The sequence below is a fragment of the Balaenoptera acutorostrata genome, chromosome 8, assembly GCF_949987535.1.
Source record: "Balaenoptera acutorostrata chromosome 8, mBalAcu1.1, whole genome shotgun sequence".
Classification (NCBI taxonomy): Eukaryota; Metazoa; Chordata; class Mammalia; order Artiodactyla; family Balaenopteridae; genus Balaenoptera; species Balaenoptera acutorostrata.
Genome location: NC_080071.1, coordinates 80,969,428 through 80,995,515, shown reverse-complemented (window position 1 = coordinate 80,995,515; position 26,088 = coordinate 80,969,428). Strand labels below are relative to the sequence as shown.

The 26,088-nt window shown below is 35.7% G+C and overlaps 1 protein-coding gene across 2 annotated transcripts in view; it reads left to right on the top strand.

Moving 5' to 3' along the window:
* CUL3 (cullin 3) overlaps window positions 1-24,988 on the top strand; it is a 97,316-nt gene extending 72,328 nt beyond the window's left edge. For both annotated transcript variants that reach the window (XM_057551242.1, XM_057551241.1), the window contains 6 exons: window positions 1,388-1,512; window positions 2,108-2,204; window positions 4,046-4,180; window positions 11,339-11,525; window positions 21,626-21,771; window positions 24,509-24,988. In XM_057551242.1, coding sequence (XP_057407225.1) covers window positions 1,388-1,512; window positions 2,108-2,204; window positions 4,046-4,180; window positions 11,339-11,525; window positions 21,626-21,771; window positions 24,509-24,640 — 822 coding nt within the window. In that variant the 3' untranslated portion in view covers window positions 24,641-24,988. The remainder of the gene's footprint in view (window positions 1-1,387; window positions 1,513-2,107; window positions 2,205-4,045; window positions 4,181-11,338; window positions 11,526-21,625; window positions 21,772-24,508) is intronic.
* The last annotated feature ends 1,100 nt before the right edge of the window (window positions 24,989-26,088 follow it).

The window sequence follows — 26,088 nt, the reverse complement described above, 5'->3', positions numbered from 1 at the left end:
AGGGCTCGAACCCGTGTCCCCTGCATTGGCAGGCGGATTCTTAACCACTGCGCCACCAGGGAAGCCCTCTTTTTCTTTTTTTAATTTAGCAAATAACTCATTGTTTCTGTGCCAAGCGTTGTTCTAGGCACTGGTTATACAGCAGAGGATACACAAAAATCCCTGCCATGATGGAGCTTACTTTCCAATCTGGGAGACAGATGATCAACAAGATAAGTAATTACATAGCACCTTAGCTGGTGATAGGAGATATAGAGGAAATTTGTAGCAAAGAAGAGTGGTCGAGGAAGGCCTCCTTTAAAAAACGACATTTTGAGGAAAGCCTTGACGGTTAGGGAGCAAGACGTGTGGAGATACGGGAAAAGAGATGAAAGACTTCATTGTCTTGGGTGGATTGAACCAAGTTGTGACCCCCTTCCCAATTACAAGTGTACAAACAGTTCTCAGCCCTTCTCCATTCATCATCTAAGAGTCTCTGCAGTGATCATCTCTCCTATGTGTCATGTAAGATTTCTAGATTCAGTTTCTTTAAAATAGAGTAAATCATTTATTAGATATTTATGAAGAAATCTGAGTGTGGAATACTTCTTGATATTTATAAATTCGTTTTTCTCTTTAAAGAATTTCTATCACGAAATCATCCAGGTTACATAAAAATGGAATAATGGTTTAAAACAAGCTGTGAATGTTAATAATAAAGATAATATTCCCCCCTTTAGAATTTCTGTTGATGTATTTTATTTTTGTTTTCTTAAAATTGTAATTTATTTTTTTAAAAAAATCTAATTGTGATGGTAATGCTAGCATATATTTTGTAGAGGTAGTCAAACATTATGCAAATGCTTATAGAGCACCTGCTGTGTAGAACTGGATCTAGTGTCCTATGCAGAGGTTGTTAGAATGTGAGCTACATGTGAAAACGTGGAAGTTTTGGTCAATATAGTTGAAATGTGACTGGGATATTAGAAATGTGTTGTTTCTGTGTTAAGATGGTAAAAATGTTTAAAAGCTGAGATGAAAATTCTAGAATAATATTCTAGAATTTTCCCTAAAATGATACTGATATGGCCCCTTGACATTTTATCTGAAAAACATCTTGAGGGCCAAAAACTCTGTACTTTTCAATGACACCAGTAAGACTTTGTTCATATGCTAGGAACTTTGATCAGTATTGTAAAGTCAGCATCTTAAGCAATAATTATAAATGTGCCAGGATAGTTAAAATTAGGAAAACATTGGATGAGTGTAACTTTTAAGAAGATGTGTTTTATTTGCTGGATGTTGGATATGGAGGTAACTACTTTGATGGCTCTAACACAGTGTCTGTATGGAACAGATAACACATCCTAGCTAATTAGGGGGGAACGTTTTCTTCTCTTTTCCACAGGTATCTTTAGGTGGTGTTGATCTCACAGTTCGGGTGCTCACAACAGGTTATTGGCCCACTCAGTCAGCCACACCAAAGTGCAACATCCCACCAGCACCAAGACATGCTTTTGAGATATTCAGAAGGTAAATGTAGATCGAACTTTGTATTTGTAAGTACAAATTATCCAGAATTGAGATAAATTTGAGCATTCGGTAGTGTCCCCAATTGAAGAGGAATATACTCTATTTTTTTAATCTCATGTTATCCTTTATGCATTTAATATGTAAGGATGAATTGCATAAACTTTTCAGAGGAATATCAGTGTGCTTTCTTCAGCATTAGTGCATGGTTAGGAGTATATTTTGTATTGTTGATGTTTGACACTAGCTTGGGGTGACTTGCTTATTGGGTTAACTATGGAGAAAGGTGGTCGTATAAACAGCGGTGGCTGAGCAGCAGCCAGGGGCAAATAAATGTCCTGGTAGGAAGTATGTAGTGTGCTACCTTCATCACTTACTAGCGAGCTAAGTTTCTTAGGTCTGTTTCCCACCCAGCCACCCCCGCCCCTTATTTAGGGTTTCTTTTCTGTAAAAAAAAAATTGGAACTGAACTTGATTCCTAAGGTTTTGTTTAGCTTTTGAAGTCTCCCTTACATATATGTTTGTTAAGGGTTGGTAGTTTATAATTTCAAATATGTAAATTACATGATTCTCAAAAACCTGGTTTGATTTGCTGAAGGTTTTACTTAGCCAAACACAGTGGTCGACAGCTCACACTCCAACATCATATGGGTTCTGCAGATCTCAATGCCACCTTTTATGGACCAGTTAAAAAGGTAAATATTAATAGTTTGAAGGTATTTTTATTAAGTAACTTAAAATTAGTCTACAGAACTGATTTGTGATTTTTGTTGACTTGGATAAATTATTTATTTCTTTTATTTCCTTACCTGTTTCAAATATGAAAAAGAGGGAAACTTCGGCTTTGATTTATTTCTGTTCCCTTACTTGCTAACTTCATTTGACAATATGAAGACTATACCAGTAGCCTTCCTTATGGAATAAATAATTACATGTTTTATTTATAAGATTAGATTTGAGATAATATTGCATAAAATAATGGATTTGAGGGCATACAAAGCCATGAGTCCCTTTTCAAAATTCTCAGTCTCCTATAATCCTTATTTCCAGTAAATTGAAACCGGGAAGGCTAACACTTAAGATTTGTGAAATGTACAAAATATTGCTAAAGTGATTATTTAAAAATTAACAATACACTAGAGAAGTGCCTTCATTTAAAGAAGTAATTGCTTTTTTATATGTAAAATTGTGAGGTTTAGAGTAATAATTTACTTTCATTGCTTGGCATAAATCAAATCAGGGTCATTTGGCTTAATATGGCAAAATAATAAAAAGCTTCTAAAAAAACATTAAAAATACCTAAGTTGTCATCTTGGCAGCAAATAACAGTTTCATTAAATATTTTAATTAATATCTTACTTGTCACTGTAACACCAAAGTTTTTTTTTTTTAATATTGTTGAAGATGCCTATATACATGTTCTAATTTTTATATTTAATTGAAGTGGGAAATAGTCCTTAGAGTTCAGTTAGTTGAATAATGTTTGATACTATTATATATTTAACTGTAAGTGGGAAGGTCAAGGATACATACTAAAGAACTCAGCTTTTTTTTTTTTTTTTTTTAATTTATTTTTGGCTGCGCTGGGTCTTTGTTGCTGCGCGAGGGCTTTTCTCTAGTTGTGGCGAGTGGGGGCTACTCTTCGTTGCAGTGCATGGGCTTCTCATTGCGGTGGCTTCTCTTGTTGCAGAGCACAGGCCCTAGGCACATGGGCTTCAGTAGTTGTGGCACGCGGGCTCAGCAGCTGTGGCTCACAGGCTCTAGAGCGCAAGCTCAGTAGTGGTGGTGCACGAGCTTAGTTGCTCCATGGCATGTGGGATCTTCCCGGACCAGGGCTTGAACCCGTGTCCGCTGCATTAGCAGGCGGATTCTTAACCACTGCGCCACCAGGGAAGCCCAAGAACTCAGCTTTTAATTATTGCTTTCTTTCTGTTTTAAAGGAGAGGTTTTTGTTCCTAAATAATCATGTTATCTTTTGAGGTTTTATTAAACAGATCAGTAGGTTTTAAAAACATAATTCATATGTTAATTATTGAGGACTGAATTTCTACTTTGTACTTCTAAATCATAGAGCAGGAATAGGCTTTAAGGATGGCAGAGGTTTTTTTCTCCCCATCCTATGCTATTATTTGGACTCTTACCATGATCAGTCCACACAGAAAGAAACCTAATACTACTTTAGGGTAGTAGTATAATGGCAGTAGCATGTTATAAGTCCATTATTATCCCATTGTGTACTGTTAACATAATTTTAGTTATAAATATAAGGAATTACTCATTACTTGCTCAGATACATTAAAATGTTCATAATGGAAAAAAATGGGACAGTCCTAAATAAAGACTGTGTGTGTATGTATACACACATATTTACATGTACACTTTTAAAATAACATTTCCTTTTTATATAGGAATGAGTTTATATCATTTTGTTAAGGAGAGGTTGGGCATTACAGAACTTATTTTTCAAATATACTGTTGAAGTTACTAGGAGATAATTATATCTTGTTTCTATTTTTATATTTAAAAAATTAAACAGGAGGATGGATCTGAAGTTGGTGTTGGAGGGGCACAAGTAACTGGCTCTAATACGCGGAAGCATATATTGCAAGTCTCCACTTTCCAGATGACCATATTAATGCTCTTCAATAATAGAGAAAAATACACGTTTGAGGTATGGGCTGGTTATGTGAATTTTAACCAATTGTATTGTTTCTGATTCTCACCCGGCATTTGGGTTGTTCTCAGATTTAGACTGTAGTGAATAGAGCTCTATGTTTAACTTTTTAAAGAAGTTGCCAAACTGCATCCCGAAGTGATTTTTACCATTTTACATTCCTGCCAGCAGTGTAGGAGAGTTCTAGTTGCCCCACATCCTCTCCAAAATTTAGTATTGTCAGTCTTTTAAATTTTGGCCATTTTAGCTGGTGTGTAATTGTACCTATACATTGTGGATTTAATTCCTTTCCTTGACTAATAATGACATTGAGCATTTTTTATTTGTTCATATGCCACTTATATGTCTTGTTTGGTGAATTCTTTGTTCATATCTTTATCAGTTTTTTTAAAAGTTCTTTATAAATTCTAGATACAAATCCTTCATCAGATCTATGTTCTGTGAATATTTTCTCACTGTCTGTCTCTTGCCTTTTCATTTTCTTAATGTTGTATTCTGAAGAGCAGAACTTTTTAATATTGACGAAGTCCAGTGGCCAGTTTTTTACGTTTATGGTTCATGCTTTTGATATCCTATCTAAGAAATTATTGGCTATCCCAAGTTTGCAAAGATTTTCTTCTAAGTGATTTATAGTTTTAGCTTTTACATTTAGGCCTATGATCAATTTCAAGTTAATTTTTTTTGTATGGTTAGAGGTAAGGATTAAGAATTATTTCCTCCCCACACATAGGTATTCAGTTGTTCATTTCAGCATCATTTGTCAAAAACACTAGTCTTTTCCCTTTGAATTACTTTGAGCCCTTTATTTAAAAAAAAAAAAAAAAAGAGTTGACCATATGTATGTGGGTCTATTTCTGCACACTCTGATCTATTTCATTAAGTTCTATGTCTATCCTTATGCTAATTTTACACTATCTTGATAGTGTCAACTTTCTTTTTTTTTCTTAGAGTAACTATATATACTATAATATACTTTTTATTTCTCCCATTAAGTCATGATTTGATTGAATTAAATTCAGTTAGTCTTTTCCCATACCTTTGATGAGTAGGTTGGAGTTGAAATGAAGATCATGTGATTTTTAATAAGTTTAAATTAAAGATAAAGAATGAATATTTTAAAAAGCTGTAGAATTATAGCCATATTTATACTTAACTGAAAATCAATTTTCAGACATAGGTGAATGAATATAGGAAGAAATAAGTTTAAGTTTGAAATGAAGAGCAAGATTAAATTCTAGGCCTATTTTAATACTCATCTCCATATTCCCTTTTTGTGATGATGATATAGTTAAGAGATGACTGTTTTTATGTGATATACCTCAAGGAAATATTTTGAAATGTGTTTTAGGTCAGTGGCTAAGCCAAGAGGTTTTGCTCTTACAAATTTCCAGGCGTGTTTTACCTAGGGAATAACTTTAATTTTCAAGCACAAGTTAAATGTGATTGAGTTGTAAGAATATTGATTAAGTAAGTATTGAGTACCTTACCCAAACATTGTAAGCCTTTTCAGACAGGTGGAATTGAATTATCTTCAACAGCTTGGATGTTTTAATCTGCTGTTCTCATGGATAATATATTTTATACAAAATAAGCTACTTGATAAATGCTGGAGTTGGTTTTCAGAGTCCTACTTAATAAAGAGCTGGCAAAAATAATGGGATAAACAAAAACATAAATTCATTTTCTTAAGCCATTATTGCAATTGCTAGTCATTTTAGTGGTTCAAGCTTACTTTTCTCGTCCCAGTCAGCTTGCGATCAGTGAGGCTAATGAGTAGTGATTTAGGTAGAAGGTAAAATTAAGTAGAAAAATACCTGTAATAGTTTAAATTTTAGCTAAGTCACAAACCAGAAGCCTGAGCATGAGTGGCATATGTAAAATGCCATTCCTGTGGCTCCAAAACCTTCTGGCTGCTTGCATCTCCAACTGGGGAATAGTGAAAAGGCACACGAAGTTTTTTGTCTTTACTCACACTATGTGCTTATAGTCAGTCTGCCGCATACGTTTTATTAGACAGCTCTTTTACAGAAATCTCCACAAATTAGAGGAGACTGTTAAAAGTATTTAACTATAATAATTATTAAAGGAAGCTGATCTCTTATCTTTGAATATTCTTTCTTTATAAGTTCAGTAAGATGGTGTATTCATTATTTAATGCTACATAACAGGTCTCAAATTCATGTTTTAAAACAACCACTAACAGTTTATTATCTTTCGTGGTTTCTGTGGGTTAGGGATTCAGGAGGGGCTTGCTGGGTCGTTCTGGCTTGGAATCTTTCGTGAGGTTACATTAAGATGTCAGTTGGGGCTTCAGTCATCTAATGTTTGTCTAGGGCTGGAAAATGCTCTTGGTATGTGCCTTCTTCCACATGGCTGGCAAGTTTGTTTTGGCTGTTGGTAAGAGGTCTTAGTTTCTCTCCACATGGGCTTTACCAAACATGGCTGTTTGATTGTCCTTGCCTCCTGGTGGCTAACTTTCCCTAGAGCAAGAAATCCAAGAGACCCAGGCAGAACCTGCAGTGCCTTTATGACCCAGCCTTGGAAGTCACGTATCATCACTTCCTTATTTTGTTGGTCACTCAAGTCAGCCCTGATGCAGTGAGGGGAACCACACAAGGTTAAAACATACCAGGATCATTGCGGGCCATCTTGGAAACTGCCTACAAAAGGTGGCATTTATTGTAGTGTCACATTTAATCCATAGTCAGGCTGCTCAGGCTTTTTCCTCTTTTTATATAGTTTTTGGAATGAAGTCCGTATTGTGATTTAGAACAGCTAAAATACGGAAATACATATAATGGTAATCTGTACCTTGGATTTTTAGTAATAGCATTTAATTTTTGAAAGAGGTATGGATATTAATACATATTTTTCTGAATGTTCTTTATTATACTTTTCAAAAATTTCTGAAAATGAGTCTGAAATATAAAAGCTAATTGTAGACAGTAGCAAAATGAAATGTCAGACAGAATTTGAATAGAAAACCATTAAACAACAGTGGTAATTGATATTTCATCGAGAACTTATGTCATTAATGTGGCATAACAGTATATGAAGGAAAATGGTTGGAAGTACAAGGAGAAATAGACAATTCCACAGTTACAGAAATCCCTCACAAATGTACTGATTTGACTATACGATAAAAAAGAGGGATATAGAAGATTTGAATAACACAATTAGCAAATTAAAATTGAAAGCTATACAGGGAATTTTGAACTCAGGAAGCAAAATACACAAATTGTTCTTGGGAAATATCTGAGGCTGGCATAACCTTATTACTAAAACTGAACAAGGAAAATACAAAAAAGAAAGGGAGGCTATAGTTTATTCAAAATAAATACACAAATCTTAAGTAAACTATCATTAGCAAGTTATATTCAGCAGTCTATTGAAATAATAATCCACTCTGTCCAAACAGGGTTTATTCCTGGAATACAAAGAAGGAATTTGTTAACAGCTACTGAGATTTTATAATAATAATAAAATTAACTGATCACCTGCTATATTACCAGACATCATTTAAAGGAGAAAATCAGTGATTTCCACAAATGTGCAAAAAGCACGTGAGAAAAGTCAGTCCCCACTTCTTATTTCCAGATGGGGTACTCTTAGCCACCTAAGGATAGAATGAAATGCCTAATGGCATATGGGTGTATCTAATGAGAGACCTAAGCTTTAAATGAGAGACCTAAGCAAACAGTAATTAGTAGTAAAATGTTAGACACCTTCCCATTAAGGTTAGGAACAATTTAGGATACCTGCCTTTACTACTACTATCCAGCCTTGTTCTTCAGGTCCTAATTAACACACTAGAAAAGAAAAAGGAATGAAATTTATAAATATCAGGAGTTGACAAAGTTTGTAGACAGTATGATCGTCAGCTATAATAATCAACTGAGAAATTATTCTTTGAGGAGAGTTTGGTTGAAAAGTTTTTCTATAAGTCATACTTACTGTAAGTCAGCTTTTCTCTACATCAGAATTAATCTGAAAATGACATGAGGAAAAGGATGGTTTAATAAGAATCATAATCTTTCTAGGAATCATTCTAACACAAAAAGTAGAAGACTTACACAAAAAAGGCAATAAAAGAAAAGAATATGGAAGGGTAGATGTACCTGAAAGGGAAAGTTATGTGTTATAAGGGAGGTTTTTTTTTTAAGTCACCTATAAATTCAGTGAAATCTCGATCCAAATCTGCAGAAGATTTCTTTTCTGTGAAACTTGACAAGCTGATCCCAAAATTCATCTGGGCAAGAAAATGCACAAGAATAGGCAATGAGGGGCAGGGATTTGGGAGATGGGAAGGCCCAGTAAGAGGGAAAGGAGTATGTCTTAGTACCCAGAAATACCTCAAAGTTAAAATTGTTTTTAACATGTGTAGACAAATAGGTCATTTGAACAAAATAGGGAGTCCAGAAACAGATTAGTATATAGAGAGGTGTTTGGGATGCAATATGTTTAACATTTCTAATAAACTAAATTAAAATAACTGCTACTTCATTTGTGGGAATGGAAGGAGAGTACTTTGGCGAACTTAGTTCCATATGTCATATCAAATGTAAAATCAAAATCAAATTCCAGGTAGATGTAAGCACAAATCTATAAATGTAATAGAAAAAAACAATATTTTGATAAGCGTGATATAAGTAAGGCCTTTTTTCAAGCCTGTTACATAAACCACAAAGAAAAAGACTGACAGATTTAACCATGTAAAAAAAAGTAGTAAAACATGTAAATGATGAAACAAGTTAAAAGAGAAGATAAAGAGTCCAGGAGAAATTATTTACATCAAGTAAGAGTATTGAAAACTGTAATACGTAAAGAGCACCAGTAAATCAATACAAAAACAGTTGAATAGAAAAACGTGGAAGGAATATGAATAGATAAAGCACAGAAGAAGAGTTACAGATATCTTGTAAACATAAAAAGATGGGTTTTTTCTTCTACTGGTTATAGAAGTACAAATTAAAATAATGAGATAACATTTTTAGCCCAATAGATGGGCAGAAGAAAAATGTTCTGTGTTTGAAGGTAGAGAGAATGAATACTTATAACTCCTATGAAGTTAAATAGTTAAGAAACTTGAAAGGCAGTTTGTCACTGTCTATGAAATATAAAAATCTTTATAACTCTGAGGAAACAAGTACATTTCTAGAAATGTGCTTCAGAAACCTAGCTCTTGTACTCAGGCAGGAATGCATGCTCCATCACAAAATTGGATACAATTTCAATCTCCATATTGTGATAGAGCAGTACTATGGAATTCCCTGTAGCTTTAACGTCGTTACGCAAACATGGAAAATCACCAAGAAATTAATGGAAGAATTCATATGGTGTGATCCTGTTTATATGTAACACTAATACTAGTGTATAGGTAAGTATGTTAATGTACATACATGTATATGTGTATTTGTATTCGTGTGTGTGTGTATATATACATATATATATGTAAATGTATTTACAAAAATGGCATAGAAGGATGAACATTGAATTGCAGTACAGACAGTTCCTGACTTATGGTGGTTTGACTTAAGATTTTTCAACTTTAATGGCACAAAGCAATACGCATTCGGTTGAGGCTGTACTTTGAATTTTGATCTTTTCCCAGGCTGGGATCAGCAAGCTGCAGCTCTCAGCTAGGTGATCACAGGAGTAAACAACTGATACACTTATCACCATTCTGTACCCACACAACCATTCTGCTTTTTACTTTCAGTACAATATTCAATAATTACATGAGATATTCAACACTATTATAAAATAGACTTTGTGTTAGATGATTTTGCCCAACTATAGGCTAAGGTACGTACGTGTTCTGAGCATGTTTAAGGTAGGCTAGGCTCAGCTAGGATGTTCAGTATGTTAAGCGCATTAAATGCATTTTCAGCTTATTCAGTACTATGAGTTTATTAGGACATAACCCCATTGTAATTTGAAGAAGATCTGTAGCTACCTCTAGGAATGATCTGTAGTTGTTAAAATACCACCTAAGAAGGTATTTCCGGCTCTTTGACTATGGTTAAACAACAATACATGTAAATAAGTCACTTTTAGCATGTATATAATAATTACAGTTAACATTCTAATTATTAATAGCACCTATTTAATTTGCTGGGATTAACATTTCTATGTCTGAAGTATGTAGACATACTGAGATCATTTGAAGCAAGGGAATATGCATCATCATCACTATCGGTCACATTTCTTTCAGTCTCACTTACCTGACAGTCCTTTAGAAAAGCCTGAACTGTTCCTCAGAGACTTGTGAAAGGGAGAACAACTCTCTCCAGATCAGTTACATACTCTGAATAACACCATCTTTATGCCCACTCTTCCTGAGCTCCTTTTGAGAAAAAAACAGCTTTATACAGTGAAGCAAAACGCTACATCCTAACAGGAAGCTCTGCTGCGCCGTGCAGTACCTGCAGATGTGAAGGGACTAAATCGTATTCATGTGCAGTTCTCTTACTGCCATAAAAGGAGTATAATGAATTTAAAAGTTACAGAGTCACTCTTTCCTGAACTGCTTTTTTTTTCAGTATTACATTTTATTCATGCCATAATATGTAGCAAAAATTATCACCTGCACTTCAAAACATATTTCATATTGCTTTTCATATTTAGTATTAATTACCAAGTATTTAAAAAAAATTTTTTTAATTTGGTTATACAGGCAGTAAAAATGGTCAACTTGGATTGTAAGTTTTGATAGCATGATAGAAGACCTTAGGTCAGGCTTACTTTGCTTATTTCTAGGAAAGAAGTTGCTAAGCAAAAGAGTGTAGTATGGATAAACTTGAGAGGAAGATTGTAGAGTATTTCTAAAATTAACAATCATATGTTGATTAACACTTTGTTTTTTACCTAAATATTAAAGCAGGTCCCTTAATAATCTCTGCTGGATGACATTCTTAGACTACGCTTTATATCTCTGAAACAAAAAATACATGTCTTTTCAGTATTTTGTAATTTGAACCAACTTTTTCTCTAATTTGTTCAAATAAGTGAGATTTTAGTGTCATAATAGTCAGGAAGTTCTTTGTTGTAAATTATTTCTTTAATGGAATTTCCTCTCTAATTACTGCTTGGTCAATTTTACTTACTAATTAATCTTTCAAAAAGTGTAATTATGTTAATCTGATGAAATTTCAGGAAATCCAACAAGAGACAGATATCCCTGAAAGAGAACTTGTTAGAGCCCTGCAGTCCCTCGCCTGTGGTAAACCAACACAGCGGGTTCTCACAAAGGAACCCAAGTCCAAGGAAATAGAAAATGGTCACATATTTACAGTTAATGATCAGTTCACATCCAAACTACACAGAGTCAAGATTCAAACAGGTATCTGGAATTATATTTTTCTCTCTAAAAAAATTATATATATTTCTTTTTTCTAAAAATATTCTTAATTGTTGGATTTCTATTTTTTAAAAAGTAATGCTTTTCTGGTGCTGCATGACATATAGGCTTAAGAAATAAAGCACTTTTATTGATATGTGTTCCTGTCAAAATGCAGTTGAATCCAAGTACAGTAAGCATTTTAAAAAGTCATTCATAATGTGAACAAGTATTTATTTCCATATGGTTTTCGACAAGTGAAATATAATTTTATGAACATATTAGTACTTATAAAATAATTTTTTTTAACTGGTTGAGTTAACTAATAGTCATTGATGTCTATTTTAAGACATTTATAAATTTCTCAGAATTGGGGGTTACCTATTTAAAATTTAATCTTTAAATGCAACTATTTATATTTGATAAATACTTTCTAAGTTTCAAAATTTTAAAAACCCATATTCTCTCTCTAACTTAAAAACAGTGGTGACCCTGTTGGTGAACAGATTTTGGCACAGCTTTTTTTTAGGTTGATGGTAAACGTCCTGCCGATTGTATATTTAGCAATGTAAGGTGTATACTTTCGATGCATTTAAGGAGGAAAAAAGGCACTTCACCTTTGCTGATTTTTAAAACTCTAATGTAGCTTGCTACCTGGTTTCAAAACTAGTATTAGATAAGCTTCCCAGTGGTAGTTTATCCATTACAGCTAATATGTCTGTACAGTAAGGTAAACTTTTTAAATGACTACAATTTTCTGATTTGAAAATGGTTTTATATTATGTATTAATAAAAGATAAAGCCTTTTAAAAATTATTTTAATGTTAAATATACAATTGATTGCCGGAATATATTGATTCAGGAACTTTTTATATACACTTTTGTTTTTCTTTTTGACCCTAATTGGATATTCTTTTCAAAGCAGGGTGGTCTCTCTTTACAGTCTTGACTACTTTGTCCCATCATTGCCAACCTTATCATTGTATCTTATCTTCATCTCCAAAATTGATCCATATCTTTGGGACACAGATGTATATTAAAAATAAAACAGAACTGTGCTAAGGAGGGTCGTGGAATAAAATTTCTTCTTCTCCCAGTACAAGACATACGACTTTATAGTTTTGGACAGAGATGGGTTTTTGGGTATCAGGACTTACTTGAATCTCAGATTTGGAGGATATATGGTGGGTGATACATATCTGAAATACTTAGCCCTACCCTGCTTTATCCTAAATAATTAAGTGTCTTTGTAATGCAAGATTCTATCATGCCCTGCAAATATTGTCAGATATTATTATGATTATCAAAAAAATAATCTTCATAGATTGTTAATTTTTGGTGTTAAGTGTGTGTGTATAGTATTTTAGATCTGATTAAAATAGGAATATAGTTATACATGATGAAGAATTGGACTAGATGACCTTTTAAAGTTCTTTTCAGCTGTAAAATTCTGTAAAGAAAAATGCTTTTCATTTTGAAATGGTGCTTAGATTATCTTGGCTCTTACTGATATTTTGTAGAAGTTAAAATTTTCTCTCTGGTGATAAGTATTGTGACCACATAGTTTTTTTAAAGTTGTCAAAATACACGTTTGCCTTTTTGAGAAAGTACTCAGGCTCGTAATCAAATATTCAGAGAGGCTGATCTTACCTACTTATGCTGCTTTTTACCATGGTCTGTAATAGACATTCAAGCAAAAACTGAAAAGCATTTACTCAAATAACACAACCTTTGAAAAGAATTAGATTCGGTGTATTTTACAGTGATTTCCATAGTTGACAGCCTTCCCCACCCCCAGCACTCACCTTCTTTGTCCCTTTCCTCCTAATACATCTACTTAGGTACCCACTTACCCAGCAGATACCCTTGTTATGCTCTTCTTAAATGCAGAGAGTATTGTGCTAGGCTCTGGGAGTGAGCTCCTGCCCTCACATTTTTAAAAACATCATAATTCAGTATGTATCACCATAATCTTCCCATTTATCTTGGAGTATATTAATTTAGGTGACCAAATTTAGATGAACCAAGTGGATTGTTAAAAAGTTGTTTTTTTCCCTCCACCATTTTATTTATTTTCACATCTGCAGGAAAAGTGAAAAACGCTCTAGTAGATAATCGTTAAAATTTTGCCACATTTGCTCAAGCACCCTTATTTCCACCCTCGCGCTCTCCCTCTCCTCCCTTCATATATGTATATATTTCCCACGGCGTTTTTTTAAATAGCTCTTTATTGGAGTATAATTGCTTCACAATACTATGTTAGTTTCTGTTGCATAAGAAAGTGAATTAGCCATGTCCCCATATCCCCTCCCTTTTGAGCCTCCCTGCCATCCTCTCTATCCCGCGTCTCTAGGTCATCGCAGAGCACCAAGCCGATATCCCTGTGCTATGCAGCTGCTTCCCATCAGCCAACTATTTCACATTCGGTAGTGTATGTATGTCGATGCTACTCTCACTTCGCCCCAGCTTTGCCCTCCCACCCCATGTTCTCAAGTCCATTTTCTATGTCTACCTCTTTATTCCTGCCCTGCAACTAGCTTCATCGTCAGTACCTTTTTTTTTTTTTTAGGTTCCACATATATGCGTTAATATATGATATTTGTTTTTCTGATTTACTTCACTCTGTGTGACAGACTCTAGGTCCATCCACCTCACTACAAATAACTCCAGTTTTCTTTTTATGGCTGAGTAATATTCCATTGTATATAAGTGCCACATCTTCTTTATCCATTCATCTGTCACTGGGCACTTAGGTTGGTTCCATGTCCTGACTATTGTAAATAGTGCTGCAGTGAACATTGTGGTACATGTCTCTTTTTGAATTATGGTTTTCTCAGGGTATATGCCCAGTAGTGGGATTGCTGGGTCATATGGTAATTCTAGTTTTAGTTTTTTAAGGAACCTCCATACTGTTTTCCATAGTGGCTGTATCAGTTTACATTCCCACCAACAGTGCAGGAGAGTTCCCTTTTCACCACACCCTTTCCAGCATTTATTGTTTCTAGATTTTTTGATAATGGCCATTCTGACCAGCATGAGGTGATACCTCATTGTAGCTTTGATTTGCATTTCTCTAATAATTAGTGATGTTGAGCATCTTTGCATGTGCCTCTTGGCCATCTGTATGTCTTCCTTTGTGAAATGTCTGTTCAGGTCTTCCACCCATTTTTTAACTGGATTGTTTGTTTTTTTGATATTGAGCTCCATGAGCTGTTTGTATATTTTGGAGATTAATCCTTTGTTGTTTCATTTGCAAATATTTTCTCCCATTCTGAGGGTTGTCTTTTTGTCTTGTTTATGGTTTCCTTTGCTGTGCAAAAGCTTTTAAGTTTAATTAAGTCCCATTTGTTTATTTTTGCTTTTATTTCCCTTATTCTAGAAGGTAGGTCAAAAAAGATCTTGCTGTGGTTTATGTCAGAGTGTTTTTCCTATGTTTTCCCCTAAGAGTTTTATAGTGTCTGGTCTTACATTTAAGTCTTTAACCCATTTGGAGTTTATTTTTGTGTATGGTGTTAGGGAGTGTTCTAATTTCATTCGTTTACATGTAGCTGTCCAGTTTTCCTAGCACCACTTACTGAAGAGGCTGTCTTTTCTCCATTGTATGTTCTTGCCTCCTTTGTCGTAAATTAGTTGACCATACGGGCGTGGGTTTATCTCTGGGCATTCTGTCCCATACCATTGATCTATATTTCTGTTTTTGTGCCACTACCGTACTGTCTTGATTACCGTAGCTTTGTGGTGTAGTTCGAAGTCGGGGAGCCTGATTCCTCCAACTCCGTTTTTCTTTCTCAAGATGCTTTAGCTATTCGGGGTCTTTTGTGTTTCCATACGAATTGTAAAATTTTTTGTTCTAATTCTGTGAAGAATGCCATTGGTAGTTTGCTAAGGATTGCATTGCATCTGTAGATTGCTTTGGGTAGTATAGTCATTTTTCACAGTATTGATTCTTCCAACCCAAGAACATGGTATATTTCTCCATCTGCTTATGTCATCTTTGATTTCTTTCATCAGTGTATAATAGTTTTCTGAGTACAAGTCTTTTGCCTCCTTAGGCAGGTTTATTCCTAGGTATTTTATTCTTTTTGTTGCAGTGGTAAATGGGAGTGTTTCCTTAATTTCTCTTTCTGATTTTTCATTGTTGGTGTTTAGGAATGCCAGAGATTTCTGTGCATTAATTTTGTGTCCTGCAACCTTACCAAATTCATTGATTAGTTCTAGTAGTTTTCTGGTGGCATCTTTAGGATTTTCTATGTATAATATCATGTCATCGGCAAACACTGACAGTTTTACTTCTTCTTTTCCAATTTGTATTCCTTTTATTTCTTCTTCTTCTCTGATTGCTATGGCTAGGACTTCCAAAACTATGTTGAGTAATAGTGGCGAGAGTGAACATCCTTGTCTTGTCCCTGATGTTAGTGGAAATGCTTTCAGTTTTTCACCATTGAGTATGGTGCTTGCTGTGGGTTTGTCATATATGGCCTTGATTATGTTGAGGTAGGTACCCTCTATGCTCATTTTCTGGAGAGTTTTTATCATAAATTAGTGTTGAATTTTGTCACAAGCTTTTTCTGCATCTATTGAGATGATCATATGGTTCTTATTCCTTAATTTGTTAATGTGGTGTATCACATTGATTGATAGCATATATTGAAGAATCATTGCATCCCTGGGATGATTCCCACTTGATCATGGTGTATGGTCCTTTTAATGTGCTTTTCGATTCTGTTTGCTAGTATTTTGTTGAGGTTTTTTGCATCTGTGTTCATCAGTGATATTGGTCTATAATTTTCTTTTCTTGTGATGTCTTTTTCTGGTTTTGGTATCAGGATGATGGTGGCTTCTTAGAATAAATTTGGGAGTGTTTCTCCCTATGCAGTTTTTTGGAAGAGCTTGAGATGGATGGGTGTTAGCTCTTCTCTGAATGTTTGATAGAATTCGCCTGTGAAGCCATCTGGTCCTGGACTTTTGTTTGTTGGAAGATTTTTAATTATGGTTTCAATTTCATTACTTGTGATAGGTCTGTTTATATTTTCTAATTCTTCCTGGTTCAGTCTTGGAAAATTGTACCTTTCCAAGAATTTGTCCGTTTCTTCATGGTTGTCCATTTTATTGGCATATAGTTGTTTGTAGTAGTTTCTTATAATTCTTTGTATTTCTGCAGTGTCAGTTGTGATTTCTCCTTTTTCATTTCTAATTTTGTTGATTTGTGTCCTCCCTTTTTTTCTTGATGAGTTTGGCTAAGGGTTTATCAGTTTTGTTTAATTTCTCAACGAACCAGCTTTTAGTTTTATTGATCTTTGCTATTGTTTTCTTTGTTTGTATTTCATTTATTTCTGCTTTGATCTTTATGATTTCTTTCCTTCTACTGATTTTGGGTTTTCTTTGTTCTTTCTCTAGTTGTTTTAAGTGTAGGGTTAGATTGTTTGAGATTTTTCTTGTTTCTTGAGGTGAGATTGTATTGCTGTAAACTTCCCTCTTAGAACTGCTTTTGCTGCATCCCATAGGTTTTGGGGTCGTCGTGTTTTCATTGTCACTTGTTTTAGGTATTTTTTGATCTCCTCTTTGATTTCTTCAGCAATCTCTTGGTTATTTAGTTGTGCACTGTTTAGCCTTCATGTATTTGTGTTTTTTACAGTTTTTTTCCTGTAATTGATTTCCAGTCTCATAGCATTGTGGTCAGAAAGGATGTTTGATACAATTTCAATATTCTTAAGTTTTTCAAGGCTTGATTTGTGACCCAAGATGTGATCTATCCTGGAGAATGTTCCATGTGCACTTGAGAAGGAAGTGTATTTTGCCACTTTTGGGTGGAATGTTCTATAAATATCAATTAGATCTATCTGGTCTGTTGTGTCATTTAAAGGTTGTGTTTCCTTATTTATTCTCTGGATGATCTGTCCATTGGTGTAAGTGAGGTGTTAAAGTCCCCTACTATTATTGTGTGTCTGTCAATTTCTCCTTTCATGGTTGTTAGCATTTGCCTTATGTATTGAGGTGCTACTGTGTTGGGTGCCTAAACATTTATAATTGTTGTATCTTCTTCTTGGATTGATCCTTTGATCATTATGTAGTGTCCCTCCTTATCTCTTGTAACAGTCTTTATTTTGAAGTCTGTTTTATCTGATATGAGTATTGCTACTTCAGCTTTCTTTCCATTTGCATGGAATATCTTTTTCCATCCGTTCAGTTTCAGTCTGTATGTGTCCCTAGGTCTGAAATGGGTCTCTTCTAGACAGCATATATATGGGTCTTGTTTTTGTATCCATTCAGCAAGTCTGTGTCTTTTGGTTGGGGCATTTAATCCATTCACGTTGAAGGTAATAATCAATATGTATGTTCCTATGACCATTTTCTTAATTGTTTTGGGTTTGTTTTTGTGGGTCTTTTTCTTCTCTTGTGTTTCCCCCTTAGAGAAGTTTCTTTAGCATTTGTTGTAAAGCTGGTTTGGTGGTGCTGAATTCTCTTAGCTTTTGCTTGTCTGAAAAGCTTTTGACTTGTCCATCGAATCTTAATGACATCCTTGCTGGGTAGAGTAATCTTGGTTGTAGGTTTTTCTCTTTCATCACTTTAAGTATATCCTGCCACTCCCTTCTGGCCTGCAGAGTTTCCACTGAAAAAATCAGCTGATAACCTTATGGGGATTCCTTCGTATGTTATTTCTTGTTTTTCCCTTGCTGCTTTTAATATTTTTTCTTTGAATTTAATTTTTGTTACTTTGATTAATATGTGTCTTGGTGTGTTTTTCCTAGGGTTTATCCTGTTTGGGACTCTGTGCTTCCTGGACTTGGGTGACTATTTCCTTTCCCATGTTAGGGAAGTTTTCAATTATAATCTCTTCAAATGTTTTCTCAGACCCTTTCTTTTTCTCTTCTTCTTCTGGGACCCCTCTAATTTGAATGTTGGTGTGTTTAGTGTTGTCCCAGAGGTCTCTGAGATTGTCTTCAATTCTTTTCATTCTTTTTTCTTTATTCTGCTCCTCGGCAGGTATTTCTACCATTTTGACTTCCAGCTCACTTACTTGTTCTTCTGCCTCAGTTATTCTGTTATTGTTTCCTTCTAGTGTAATTTTCATTTCAGTTATTATGTTGTTCATCTCTGTTTGTTCTTTAGTTCTTCTAGACCTTTGTTAAACATTTCTTGATGTTCTCAATCCGTACCTCCATTCTATTTCTGAGATTCTGGATCATCTTTACTATCATTATTATGAATTCTTTTTCAGGTAGATTGCCTATTTCCTCTTCATTTATTTGGCCTTGTAGGTTTTTACCTTGCTCCTTCATCTGTGACATGTTTTTTGCCGTCTCTTTTTTTTTTTTTTTTTTAAATGAGTGGGATTGTGTTCCTATCTTACTGGTTGTTTGGCCTCAGGCTTCCAGCACTGGAGTTTGTAGGCTTATTGGGTAGAGCTGGGTCTTCGTGCTGAGCTGAGGACCTCTGTGAGTCCTCACTCTGATGGAATATTCCCTGGGGTCTGAGGTTCTCTGTTAGTCCAGTGGTTTGGACTCAGAGTTCCTACCGCAGGAGCTTCCACCCAACCCCAGGCTCATGAACCAAGATTCTGCAAGCCGCCTGGGGCAGCAAAAAAAAAAAAAAAAAAAAAACAAAGTAAAAAATAAAATTAGGTAAGGAAACTAACAGATATGTTAGGAAGAATATAAAAATATAGATGAATCAACAACCAGAAGGTACATCAGATCAGTACCACAAAAGTAAAAAAAGAGGAGAGAAAAGAAAAAGGGGGGAGGGACCTTGGCTGTGGAGGGGGTGCTTAAGCAAGGGGGAGGTTTGGGTGGTGGGCAGGGCCTATGCTCAGGACCCACAGGGCTGGAAAAGGCCCTGGGGGCTGTGGCGGGTGGAGCTTAGGCTCAAGGAACAGAAGGGGCACAGGCATGCCCCCCACCCCTGGTCTCAGAGGGCAGGGGACCTCACCTAGGAGGCCAGCAGGCTTCCTGGGCTTGAGTGGTGGGGCAAATGCCCTCCTCTCCTCTCCTGCACCTCTGGTCTGGGAGGGCCCCTCCTGATCTCCTGGGCCTCCCTCCTATGCCCCCAAGGACCTACGTGGCCTGGAGGGGACTTTGGAGGACAGGGGACTGGCCTGGGAGCTCAGCAGGCTCCTTTCCTGCTCTTACTGGTGAGTCTCTCCCGCCTGTGTCTCCTGATCTACCCGGCCTCAGGGGTGCTGATCCTGTCTGGCCTCTACTTCTCCTCCCGCCTCAGCCCCCCTGTGTCCTACCGGTTCACTTTGCAGTTCCTCCCGTCTCCTTGGACATCAGAGTGTCCCCCACCAGCAGCCGGCAGGCGCCCTAGTTGTGGGGAGACGCTAACTCCGCATCTTCCCACACCATCATCTTGACTCCGCCTCCTTTCCTACAGCATTTTAACTTAATTTGTAAACATTATAACACTTCCCACTTAAATACTTGAGCATATACCTATCTCAGAATTAAGATTTTACCACATAATTGTAATACTATATCACACCCCAGAAAATTAATAATTCCAAACATCTATATATCACCCATATTTACATGTCCACAGTTGTCTCAAAAATGCCTTTCAGGGCTTCCCCGGTGGCGCAGTGGTTGAGAGTCCGCCTGCCAATGCAGGGGACACGGGTTCAATCCCTGGTCCGGGAGGATCCCACATGCCCCAGAGCGACTGGGCTCGTGAGCCACAACTACTGAGCCCGCATGCCGCAGCTGCTGGAGCCCACGTGCCTAGAGCCCGTGCTCCACAAGGAGAGAGGCCACTGCAATGAGAGGCCTGCGCACTGCAACAAAGAGTAGCCCCTGCTCGCCACAACCAGGGGGGAAGCCCGCGCACAGCAACGAAGACCCAACACAGCCAAAAATAAATTAAAAAAAAAAAAAATCATTAAAAAAAAAAAATGCCCTTCATATCTTAGTTTTTGGATCCAGGATTCAGTCAAGGGTCCCACATTACATTGATTTTAATGTTTCTTTAGTTCTATTCAATCTAATTCAGTGCCTCTATCTTTTTTTTTTCCCCTTATGACATTGAATTTTTGAAGAAAAGCATTTTTCTTCTTTAGTTGAGCATTTTATTCTAATTTTACTCTTTTTTATTAAGGTATTGATTAACTTGGGAGAAGACACTGAAAGCAGAATTCTTAACCAAGGGATTCTAATTAGAAACAGCTGAATGAATATGCACACCAAAATGATCTTCTAAATTGTACAGTCTGCTAAGTCAGCAATGTTGCATATGGTTCTTTGTAATTTTACAATTTCTCCCTCCAGAAACTTCACATCTATCTCCTGTTGATGACCAAATAAACAAAAAGACTCTTTCTCTGCTGCTTCAATTAGAGCAAGGTTATAAGAGAAAGGGACTTTTATACTTAATTCTTTAGCAGTTGCCTTGAAGACTATAGGGAATAACAGAGTAAGACTTCTAAAGAGTGGAATATAGTTTGCATTAGTGATATTGAGATTATGACATTTAAAAATTACTAAGATACATGACAAGAAATTGTTGAATAATTGATGAGAGGTACAAAAGAATTGTTATGGAGTTTGGTTAAGTGACGTTCTAGTGGTACTTTAAATTTTTTATTTAGCTAACAATCTTGGCAATACATGTTCTTTCCTCCTCTTAAAGTTCCCACATTTCTCCTGTTTGAGATGCTTTTGGTGAGGTTTAACTTGGAGTCATGGTGGTAAAATACTAGTTAACCTCTGGAAGTCACAAGCAATGAAATTATTTACTGATAATTTTACTGCTAAATATATCCAGCTACTCTTTTTCAATTCTAGGAAAGGAATCATTGAATTCTATAAAAATAAAATTTGTTTTATTATCTCTGTAAAATTAAACTCCTAATATTTAAAAAGAATAATTTAGAATTGAAGAATTTTTATATTACTGCCTGTTAATTATTTAAATATTTATTAAAGTAAACATTGAATTAGGCACTTTTTGAATGTTTAATTAATAAGTATATGTGTGGTGTATATTCAGAGGTTGACATTGATTTCTCTCTTGATAATAGTAAATTATATTAAGTTTGCTTATAAACATTTTTCATTACCTTTGAAATTTACATCATAATCACATGGTAAGTGTCTTTATTTGTCTTTTAGTTGCTGCCAAACAAGGTGAATCTGACCCAGAAAGGAAAGAAACAAGGCAGAAAGTAGATGACGACAGAAAACATGAGATAGAAGCTGCTATAGTGCGGATAATGAAATCTAGGAAGAAGATGCAGCACAATGTGTTAGTAGCAGAGGTGAGGACACTTCCAGACTGGATTAATGTAGAAAAGACAAAATTACTTTAACAATTTAAATTTAGGAAAGTACTGTATTCAGCTAATTTAAAATACAATCTTAAAATTAGAAAACCATAGTCAAATAACACATTATTAAAAGCATGGTACTTGCTTGATAGTTAAACATAGCAATGCATCAAAATATGTGCACACTTTAAGAACTAATATGTTTGTAATGAAGATAATGGTAGAATACTGTCACATGAAGAATAAAGAAAAAACTTTTCACTGCTATTTAATACTTTGATGTAAAACAAACTACCTATACTTGTAGAAATTAATAGCTTATTTATTGAGTACATATATACTAAAAATTAGGAAACTAAGGAGGGGAAGACCATTGTGAAGCCATTGAAATAGTGAGGAACGAGGTGATTAGGGCTGAATAAAGTATTCGTTGAAGATAGCTGAATGAAGACACACGGGAAGTGAAGCTGACGGCATGTATTGACTGATCGTGGGAACTGAGAGGGCGGAGTGGAGGATGCCTCTTAGGCCCGTAGCTGGCTCAGCTGCACATAGGCTGGTTTCTTCAATGGAAAAGGGAGGGGCTGTGTGCTGCGGTGTTCCGCACGTCAGCTAATAGCATTGTTTATAAGTTGACTTCGTATCACATGGCAGAGGAAGAGAATTATAGGTGAGTGGTCAGTCAGTAATTTAAAAAACCATTAAAAAACCAAAACAAGTAAACCTTTAAGACATGTTGACAGTTAGGTGACTGGTTAGTTTTCCTATTTTCATTGGACTGGTAAGAATAGACATTTGATGGCAGTGCCTTGAGAAGTAAATGGAGGTGAAACCACCAAGTGAGTGGTTTCTCCTTTGAGGTGTTGGCTCGTGGGAAGGGCACAGAGAGCAATACTAGAGGGTTAAGTGTTGAGTTGAGGGCTTCTGGATACTGTTTTTCTAGATGGGAAGACATTGCGTTATATTTATATTCTAAGGTTAGGAAGAGATGCTTAAAAACAAAAGGGAAGAAAAATGAGATGAGGGGTTAATTGATGTACTAAAGTCTAGAAAAAGAAAGGCGAGAGGGTTGTTTAGAGAACACAGGTAGGTGGTAGATGTGTTAACAGGGATGCTACCAAATGCCTTTCCTGAGAACCCAGGGCTGGGTGCAGGGCTGGTTCGAATGAAACATGGATAAATGGATAAATGTAAGGTGGTGGGAGTTTGAGGAGTTTCAAACTGAAATGGCCTCTTTTCTTATGTAAAACAGGATGTGAGGTTATGGTGCTTGAGAACTTGCTGACCTTGAATGCTGTAAATTTGTGTTATCAGTCTAAACCAGTGATTGGCAACCTTTTTTTAAATGGCCAGTTGCAGCATGAAAGCGTCCGTAGATAACAAGTGAGTGTGCTGTGTTCCAGGAGGGATTGCAACAGGCAGCGGGCTGTATTTGCCTGTGGACCCCAGGTCTGCACAAAAGGAGTGAAAACGACAACTTCACTCAGTAAAGAACCGAGCAGTGGATTTGGGGTGATGTAGTAAATGTAGAATGGGTGCTTATGGAACAGAACCAAAGGAGTCAGGGAGTTGAAGGTACTGTTGGGGGTGCAGCTCAGGTGATCTTTTATGAAGGAAGGAGGTGAGATCAGAAGAAGTAGTTATTGATAGCTTAGAAGAAAGGGCCAGAGGATTGATTCAGGGTCTCAGGTGGGTTGAGAACAAATTTGTTGATACTGGAGTGATAATATTAGAAGAGTGATGGATTTTAGTTGGGGAGTGAAGTGCTGATTTTGAAGAGTTAATCATTGTGGCCTTCAAAATGAACTGATCCAACACGAGTTAAAGAAAAGCTGGCTTATGGCTAGATGAGTGATCTGCAAGATCACTAAGTGGATTAGTGAGAAAAGCACGGGCCTCAGGGGCAGGAGGATGTAGATTCTCATCTCTTCTGGCTCTGTTTACTACTTGTTCATACCATTTTTCCTCTCTGGCTTATTTTCCTCATTTGTAAAACGAGACAGCCTACTTGGCAGGGTTAAGAGCATTAATAAATATAAACAAAACTGACTGATACATAGTGCATACTCAGATTTCGGCTACTGCTGTCATTACTGTTTTATTATTACCGATGTCACAATACCTAGAATCCTGACAGCTGTTGGAGAAAAGAATACCAACAGTAGCACTTAACTATGGACTGGGCATTATTCTAAAGCATCACATCTTTTAACTCATTTAATATACACAACAACTTCATGAGGTTAAGTAACTTTCCCAAGGGCCCAGAGCTAGTAAGTCGGAGAGCTGGGATTTGAATCCAGGCAAGTCTGAGTCCCGAGTTGGTGCTTTTAAACACATTATGCTACCCAAATTCTGTGAATTGGGAGAGTAACCCAGAAGTCATTAGATTGTAGCTTCAAAATGGGTTCAACTATATGGTGGTATAAATTCATACTAGTATATTTCAACTAATTCGTCTACTAATCCACTTTAGCATTCACATTCTGATGTGAGGAGGTATGTTCTAGCCATACATTACATTTTCAAATAGAATCCTTTTTAATTTTCTGTATTTTTAATGTTCATAATCAAATTAGAAAAGTTTGAGCTGAGTCTTAAAATGACATATCAGTTCTACTCAAAGATAAGAATTTTTATGTGTTTATATGGAATTGTTTTTTGTTTTTGTTTTTTAATTTTCTGGTAGGAATTAGTGCTGTTTTTTTTTTTTAACCTTCTCTTTTAGGTAACTCAGCAGTTGAAGGCTCGATTCTTACCAAGTCCAGTTGTTATTAAAAAACGTATCGAAGGACTTATTGAGAGAGAATATTTGGCACGAACACCTGAGGATCGCAAAGTATACACATATGTAGCATAAAATGCATTCAGAAACTTGATTTATTATTGGACTGTACTCTTCGCATGGACTGGGAAGTTCTTTTAAATCATTAAATATTAAGACGACCATCTCTTCTATTAAATTACAGTACATGTTCTAGACCATTCAGATCAAGCCTTTACTCCCTTTGAGAGTTTTCAACATCAATTGATTGAGCTTCAGGCTTTACAACGTTTATCCCTGTAGAGATCATCTTTACAGTTCCTCGGGAAAATGTGAATGTGCCGCGTTTTGTTTTCAATACTGTATGAAAACAGGAAAAAATAAAACAAAATTTAGAAAATACAGCTCATTAAAATAAAATTGTTGGATTTCATTTCCCCAGGTCTTCAGTGTTCACGTAAATGTGTTTTTGTAGTGTTGCTTAGCACTTTGCACATTGTATAAGTTGGGTAACAAAAATGGTAAAAGAAATGACACAATTCCCAATTATCTCGCTCTGCTTAAGGCATTTCTTTAGCTCGTCTTGTTTAATTTAAAGGTTTGATAAATATACAGAGACCCAAGCATAAAATTTGAGCATGCTTTATTCTACCACCTGCACTTACTAATCTAATAGCCTAATGACCAGGAACCTTTGTTTTGGCCTCAGTATACACCCTGGTTTGATTTTTCCCTACTGTAATTTGAGATGTCGCAAATTCTTACAATGATTAGGTTTTGTTCTGCATTATCTCTAGAGAAAGAAAATATTTTAGTATGTATAAATTGTACAATAATTTTTTGCTGTTGTACTCACTGCTAATAGTGGATTGTATAGGGCAGTGTTTTTATTTCATTTATTGTAGACAAAAATAAATGAATTTAATATACACATACTAATTCAGGTGTGTCAGAGCACAAAGTTGGCAGCTGGTTGTATTTAATTCAGCCCCTCTGAAAAGCACATACAGTCTACACTTTGTTTCTAAATATCTTAGGTTCCCCCTCTCTTAAATATATATTTTGGTGAAGCTGGGATGCACTGTTAATTTTCTGTTTCAAAATGCATTCTAAAGATGCAATAAATATGATTACCTTAATATTTTCTAATAAGATCTTTAGTTCTTGCAGCTGCATTTTGGAAAGTGATTAAGCAATATTTTTCAAACCTGATGATTCTTGGATCATTCTTAACTGTTGTCCTCCAAAGAGTCATCATTTCATGTTTTCAAAAGATGTGCTTTGTGCTGAAGATTCATGTCAGTTATCCTGTGCTTCCAACTTTCACCAATATTTTTTACCTGATTGATCTGCCAAGGATTATAGTTTGCTTTATTTTAACTTTAGAGTATTTTTATCTTCAGTTTTATTTAATTTTGTTTTCATAGGACAATGTTTCAGATATGTAATTGGGGCAAACCACTATAGATTTCTGTTGATAGAAAAATGACATGTTACTAATAAGTTCAAGTAACCAACTGACTATGATACTGTTGATACATTTA